Source organism: Nestor notabilis, unplaced genomic scaffold (genome assembly GCF_000696875.1).
Source record: "Nestor notabilis isolate BGI_N333 unplaced genomic scaffold, ASM69687v1 scaffold11156, whole genome shotgun sequence".
NCBI lineage: Eukaryota > Metazoa > Chordata > Aves > Psittaciformes > Psittacidae > Nestor > Nestor notabilis.
The window spans coordinates 77,934-85,997 of record NW_009932404.1 but is presented as its reverse complement, the minus strand read 5'-3'; the positions used below and the strand labels follow the sequence as shown (position 1 = coordinate 85,997).

Below are 8,064 nucleotides of genomic sequence, written 5' to 3'. Positions count from 1 at the left end.
ACTGCTCTGCCACTGTCCATCAGTCCCGTAAATTCCATTCCTATCTCTAATTTTTGTTATCAAGAGGCAATGTATTCAGGGACTGGAAATTTGCTATTCATCGGCATGATAGAAATGTGTAAGGAAAACAGTTGCTAGCTCCATTTGAGGTATTCAGTGAATTTCTGGGAGCACCCATTGATTCAGCTAACATAGCTTCTGAAGTCCACTTAATTTACACATCTCCTCTTACCACATATGTGGGAATGGCAGCCTTGAAAGCTGTATATATCTGTTTTATCACTACAGATAACACTATTTTTTACAGTAGGCTCATTTCTTTCCCTCATGCCATTGCCTCTTTCACTTCTGCCTTTACAAGAATCTTGGAGAAAACAGCATGCTGGGCTTTAATAACAAATCCTGGGATCAGGGTAGCCCAGCGCTGACTCTCTGATAGCTTTCCAAATAAAATTGGTAATGGGAACTATGTATCTGGTGCTGATAGTTTTCACAGAAGTCTCACTCTCTTTGACATGCTGGTATGCAAATCCATACAGTCTGTCTTACATAGTCCTCAAAGCTACATGTCTTCACATTGTATATAACCAGCTTTATTGGAATAGAACTCCTAGCTCTGAACTAAACTAAGAAATAAAGTATACTAAGTGTAAAAAGCTTGTGGATATAAAGGAGAAGACATAGTCTTGAGTACAAGTAAGTTTATTTTTGTGTAAACATTGTCAAACATGGCATAGATCTTCAGTGAGAAGCCAAGCAGTAACAAAAACTGGAACTCACAGGTACAGATGAAAGGAGCATGGAGAAAGGACATTAGTGAGGTAGCACTCAAATAGGACAACTATATCTGCATGAAGCTAAGAAATAAATAGGTTGAGATAGGGAAATATTTTCTTTCTCACAGAAGACCTACTTAGTATTGTGAACTTAAGTGAAGAGTATCTTTGCATCATACAGGATGCCAAAATAAGTATTTAAGAGCTGCTTATCATTAATTTCATGCAAACAAATGAAAGGCAGACCTCCTTTCTTTTTCTCAGGGCCTCTGGCATCAAAGATGGTCTTTCCTACCATGAAATTGTTTGCAGTGGATCTTAAAAAACCCCTAAAAATCAAAGAGTTATCAACAAAATATATAATTCCTTTGGCATATTAACTTGCGTTCTGATTCTTGACCGTAAGACTGGTTCTGGATGGTTTCTCCTGGATAGTCAAGAAAGGAGCATCTACAGAATAGCCCACATATGAATCTCTTAAATGACCCTCAGTTCAGCTTAGAAAGAGGCTTTTCCCCCTCTACAAGGCCTTTCCTTGTGGAAAGCCTATCTCTCTCTACATCTACCTGAAAGGAGGTTGTAGCGAGATGGGGATTGGTCTCCCAAGTGACAGGACAAGAGGAAACGGCCTCAGGTTGCACCAGGGAAAAGTTTAGATTGGATATTAGGAAAAATTTCTTCACTGCAAGGGTTGTCAAGCATTGGAACAGGCTGCCCAGGGAATTGGAATCACCATTGCCAGAAGTATTTAAAAGATGTGTACATGTGGCACTTAGGGACATGGTTTAGTGGTGGACTTGGCAGTGCTGGGTTAACCATCAAACTCAATGATCTTAAGGGTCTTTTTCAATCTAAATGGTTCTATGATTCTATGACCCTAGACGATACTATCATATTGCTGCTGTGATATATCCCAGTGGTAAAATTGAGCTCCTAGCCCTATTTCCTATTTATATTAAGGACTGGCTCATTGGCCAAAATTACTGCCCTCAGAACAGCTGAGGAGTCGCCTAAGAGATAAGTAGGCTGCATCACACATCTATGGGTTTTGTAGTACTAAATATGTGGAGCATTTTGATCTTGGTGTTTGCCAAAGACATGCACAGGTATGTAAGGCGATGCTTTCTGTGGCTTGGGGATGATCCAGCTTGAGCCCAACTCCTCTTTGTTACAACAGTATTGCCTGTGGAGACGTTTTAAGCCTCAGTTTCACCTGTGCAGGCCATCTGGTATATACCCAAACTGAACCAGTTAAGCAACATGGAAAACAAGTGGCTCAGAACCTGAATTCAAAGTCAAAACAGAATTATCATGAAATATTAATACAGACATAAAATCAGAGAGGATATGTGGTGTGAGTAACAATGCAGTTGCGACGACACATTCGTTATATTCTTACATTTATGCTTTGAATTACTATGTAAATAAACATTTTTTCATCTCTGTATTTGATTTGATTGTGTATTTGATTTGGTGTGTTACCAAAGACTGTATAAACTAAAAGGCTGCCAATTATAGTTATAAAAAGTTGTAGCAGAATGAAAGTATTAGTTCTTAGGAGATTTCATAACTGTCTGTTTCCCTTCCATAGCTGTTTTCTGCTGGAAAAATCACATGCACCAGAGTAGCAGAGCTGAAGGAAAAGTACACCCTGCTGCATAAGACTGTGATAAGGTATAATGATCCTTTTTTAGACTTTAAGAAGCCAAAGCATTACATATTTAAAGTCATTTTCTGCTCATTGTGTGGCCTAATTACCATTTAAGGCTTTCTTACAGTGATTGTTCATAAAAAGGAAGCAAGAACACAAGGCTGAAAACCAGTATTATTTAATAGAAACTTTCAGGGTAATTTGGGATATTTAAATAGTTGCTTGAACAACATCTTTTTTCAATGTAATCGTAATAATAGTAATGACAGAGAAAGGAAGCACAAGCTGCAACAGAAAATATACACATTTAAAATAAATGTATGTTTGCAGATCATGTAGCTGGAATTATAACATGTGAAAAGACTGACTTGCTGAGCTAACATCATAGAGAACCACTGAAGAAGCTAAAGGCTCATTTCTAAGTAGGAAAATGAGGCCCTGTCACATCTAAATAGGTGTGAAATTTACCCTCTGAGAACACTGACAGACATGTTAGACAGACTACTAATAAATTTAGAAGGTTAGAACATTAAGCTTCAAAGTATAAATGAAACTTCAGGTGTGGGAGCTGCGAGTCTGCCCTACTCTGGTACTTCCTGGGAGAGAGAGATCATGCTCACAGCCCGATGCCAGGGTGTGTCACACTCCATGTGTGAGTGGAAGGAAAGAAGGAGGGCCAAAGTGGGATGCCATACTACAGTTGTACTGGGTGAGCAGAGCAGTTGTATTGCAAATATTGCAATACTGCATCATTATTTGTAACTAATAATTTGTTATTACTTGAGGTATACCCACAATTATCAGTAAAATCAGCATCATGATACTCCTTATTTTTCTGTAGTATGTACCATAATATCCACCATATAAACAATATTTTAGCCCAGTTTCCTTGACAGGTCACATCAAAACCTTTATGGTAATTCTGCTTATAAAACCACGGCTATTCTGTCATTGAAGCTAAAGTCTAACTTAAGGATTCTGAATCTAATTCAAGTCATACCAGCTTACTTGGGTTATGCTGGGATTTGGTGTGCCTCCTGGCAATCTGAGTAGCAACCAGTGCTAAATAATGTACAGTAATTTGAAAAGGGGGTTCACAAAATCCTGAAAACACAGTTTTTCTTGAGGTTAGCTGAGTGTTCTAGTTTCATCTTAATAAAACAGGGAGTTAGAATATGGCTCGAAGTCTGTATGAAGTCATCTGACTTTATCCAGCTTACTGCATAGCAAATATTTTTGGGAAACGAAATTAAAAGCAGCACTCCTAAACCAGTTCGACTCGCTAGAAAATGCAAGAAACATTTTCTTTTTAATGCTCAGAACTAAACATATTATGTGGCTTTTGGATTAACTGAGAAGGTTTCTATCATACTGGTGTTCACCGAACTGAAGTAGAAATCCGGTAGCTGCTGTTTGCTGAACCCGATTGACTTTTAGCCAAAGGTAGTTTGAAACCAGTCTTTGGTTGGAAAGAATACAAGCATATTAGTACATATTTCATATTATATTGATATAGCATTCTTTTATATAAATATTCTTTTATCTTTTATGTAAAGACTATTCCTTTTCGTGTGTAATATGTGGAATATGAGCTGAGTAAAAACTGGAGTCAGCTGTCTTTTCTGTCTCACATAAAACTACCATTAACACCGTGCACCAAAAGCATGAAGATGTTAGATGGTGGATTACATCTCCCATTCTTTCCACAGGAATACAGAATTGTCATACTTTTGTAAGAAAGTCAATTGGAGAGAATCTTGTCACGTTCTTTACTTAGATGTAGTCGTGTATCAAAGCGAAACGCTAATGCATGAACAAGTACTGATTCCCACAGATAAATTTCTCTTTCTGCTAAAAGAAAGCAAGGGGAATCAACTACCAAAAACTGATCATGATCTCCAGTATATTTTAAGGACTTCTCAGACATTGAAAGTGGGGTTCACTTGTGCATATGTTAATATCAGTAAATGTGCATCTGAAGTAGGTATCTAGAGTCCTTTATTGCTTGGTTTCAGTTTTGCACAGTTTGGCATTCTGTAAAGCTGAGAGATGTGACCTGCCAGATAACATCTTTGATACGTTTCTTCAAAGTGTTATGTGCATTTGACTTTATGTTTGCTGCACAGCTGAAAATCTGGGAATGCTGTCATCCTATTCTGGTGCTGTCTCACCCACCCACTTTGCAGTGAGGCTGCAGCTATAGCTGATGTACCTGAGCTCATACTTGGCCCCTGAAAACCCATTTAGTCACACAATCATGTGGCTCAGTTACAAATTTTCATTTTTATTATCTCCATGTAGGAACCCAATATGAATATTCTGACACACCAAGCTGTAAGAAAGGCAGGTAATAATGCTAGTTCACTGACAGTTTGGGAATCTTATCTTCTTAGGCCTCTGTTAAATTATTAATCACTTCACAAATTCAAAAGCAGCCACATCAAAATTGGCAAGCCTGCTTTAGCACTCACATGGTTCTAGATATGTACATTATGTAGATGTCCAGTTATTTCTTTATTGTCCTCAATTGAATTTAAATATCATATAGGATCTTGCATCAATAAGTCAATTTATTTGTCCCTTAAAAAGTTACTGTGTAAATACATCACAAATGAAGTTATTTGTTCGTGATAAAGACACACTCTTGTTTCCTGTTGAAGTCTGTGGTTTTCTTATTTTCTGGGTTAAAAAAGGAAGTGGTTATCTAAGTGGAAATGTTACACAAAATGAAACTTTTTCTGCTATATTATTTCAGCTATGTTTGTGCAGTATAGTCAGTTGTATATTTTATGTTTATATAGTTACCATCTCAACTCTAGCCTGCAGTTTCATATGTATTTTTTGTTTTGTTGCTACGCTAAAAATGGCATTTTTGAGCTAAAATTTATGTATAGTATTTTTCAATATGGAAGATTCTAAATTAATTTGTTTTTTAAAATAATAATTTGCATTATATTTTTAATTAATAAAAGTCAAGGGATAGAGTTCTTTATTCTTCCACATCATTTGTGACTAATTTTAGTATACAAAAGTTATAATTTCAAAATATTGAGAAGGCATACACAATTATTTCTTTAGCCTCTGTTTATATGTTATGTATGTTTATATGTCTTAGCATTTCTAAGGTTTATATGTTATGTACTGTATATGAATGTTCATACTGCAGTTCCCTTTAAGACTTTTCCATAATAATCAATATTAACAGCCTTTCAGATCTGTTACTCAGCTATCACCACATAGGTTCCTAAGTATGTCATGAATACCAATTCTCCTAACATTGACAGAATATTACTGTTTGTTGTTTCTGTGAACCTAGACTTCAGTGATACAAGTCAGATCATGTCTACAAGCCTTGTAGTAAGCTTCCACAGAAGTCCACAAATGTATTTGCAGCTTCTGTACTATTATATGAGTTATCTCAGATATTGGTAACACTACAGCAGTAGCAACATGCAATTCACAATGGGGTAGGTGTCCCAGTATTTACTAAGAACTTAAAGGTGTCATAGAGCCCAGACTGGGCCTTGTCCTGGTGACTTCTTCCCTGTTATTGGCCCCAGCACTGATTCAGACCTAGCTTTTGGCACTTCTTAGAATAAAATGGATTCTCTGTCTCTTCACTGGTTCTAGGAGGTGCTAGACAAATAGATTAGACCAACTAATTGTCTTTTATCTGGTTAAAATTAGATGAGACGAATCCCACTCCAGCTCTAGGAATGCAGAACCCCCCTCACATGAGATTCCACTGCTTTCATGGTATCAGAGGACAATTCAAGTTTGAATAGACCTCGGAGGTCTGTGGTCCAACTTCCTGTTCAAGGCAGGGTCAACTAGGAGGTCAGACCAGATTATTCAGTACTTAACCCCATTTCACCTTGAAAACCTTGAATTTAATATTGTAGGTAGTAAAGAAGTATAAATACAAAGCTCATGCTTCTCATTGCCTAGTTCTAAATTTTCTTCTATTTAATGTAGTTTACAGGAATCTGAGATCCAGCTGTTGCAAGAAGCCAAATATCTTAGTGCAGAACTGGAACAACAACAACATGAACTGGAAGAAGCAGAACAGTTCCCTGAAGAATCCTTCAGTGAAGTTTTACAAATAAGGAAACAACTTCTTAGTTGCCAAAATGAATACAATGCTATTAAAGAAAGAGAATCTGACATTCAGTACAAGATAAAATGGTAGGTGATAGTAGTCAGACTTTGCTATTTTTATCATAGTTTACCTAGAAAGACACTAACGCAGAATATAGTTCAATCTCCTCTCCATCTTACATGAACACATTTCTTGATGGCTGTTGTTAAACAAACCGCCACAAACTTTCCCTAGAAACAGCAACATTTCTAGTGATGAATAAAACTACCCTGGTGTGAGATTTGTAGATAATTCTAATTTTAGAGCATGCTATGGGATCCTTTGAAATGCTGTTTAAAATTTACTACATTGGATGTTTAATGTTTAGGTAGGCAAAATTAACAGGAACAGTTCTAGTCTAGGACACCTTTTATACAGATGATTAAAGTGTCTCAGAGCCCTGGTGACTGGGATTTTATGGAAACAATGGCATAAATAGACCCAATGCTATTTTTAACATCAGAATGTGTATTCAGGTTTTTCTATTCAGGTATTTAAAGGAGAACAAGTACTTGTACAGTCTCATGTCAGAAAAATGAGAAATTTGCTGTGAAAGAAGTGAATCCTTGACATTTCTATAAAAGGAAAAAAGTCCAGAATAAGCTTGATATTGTATATATTTTTATTATCTGCATATGTGAGTGTGTTGCACTTGAAGCTTTTATAGTAAAATTACAAACTATTGTTTGTACTATTGCATTTTTAAGAATATGGAGATGAACTCGTATTTTCATTATCTTCAGTCCAGCTGTAGTGTATTTGGTGTATAGAAATACAAATAAATGATGTCAGCAGCTCAGCAGTTAAAGCTGTTTTTCTGCAAGGAGAGCAGGGGCACTGTACTAACTGCAGAGAGCAGATTTTCTTCTGGCAGTCTTTCCTTGATTTTATTTTTTTTTAGAGCCAACTGTTTGCTCTAAGAGAGAAAGAAACTTGAGAAAGCAGCAAATTGGGAGTGGGAGAAATAAAGAAACATGGAAAGCATCTGGAAAAAATTATTTGCTATGAGATAACTAAGCAACATGGTTTCCTGAAATAATTATTAAACACAGAATTTATTGCAATTTCCAAGCAGTCCAGAAGTGAGTTCTTCAAAATATCATGTTTTTTACCCATTTTACCTCATATTCCATGAACATTTTTCACTGAATTTGCATCACTTTTCCAAAAAATGATGGGGGTTTATATGTTTATGTGTTGATTTATATATTTATACGGTTATTTATATGTTTATATGGTTATTTACTTGCACTCTATTTTCTGCCTCAGGACAGAAAGAGATTTCTGCCCTACACATCACAATGTTTAGGCGTTGTTTCAATTACTCTTGCACATTTCCTGCATTAGTTTTTATATATGAATTCAATATCCTATCTTGCAGACTAAAAAAACACTGTTTGGGTCAGTCATGCTGTGAAAATTTTTCTTTCACTTTAATAAGAAACTTCCTCTGTTTGGTCTTATGTATTACATGAGATCAAAACCAGCTGTACAGTCTG

At 36.3% G+C, this 8,064-nt stretch overlaps 1 protein-coding gene across 1 annotated transcript in view; it reads left to right on the top strand.

Moving 5' to 3' along the window:
* Positions 1-2,367: 2,367 nt before the first annotated feature.
* Positions 2,368-8,064, top strand: part of CCDC146 (coiled-coil domain containing 146) — a gene marked incomplete at its 5' end in the record, with an annotated part of 36,850 nt that continues 31,153 nt past the window's right edge. The window contains 2 exons of the mRNA XM_010016376.1: positions 2,368-2,450; positions 6,403-6,612. Of these exons, the coding sequence (XP_010014678.1) occupies positions 2,368-2,450; positions 6,403-6,612 (293 nt within the window). The remainder of the gene's footprint in view (positions 2,451-6,402; positions 6,613-8,064) is intronic.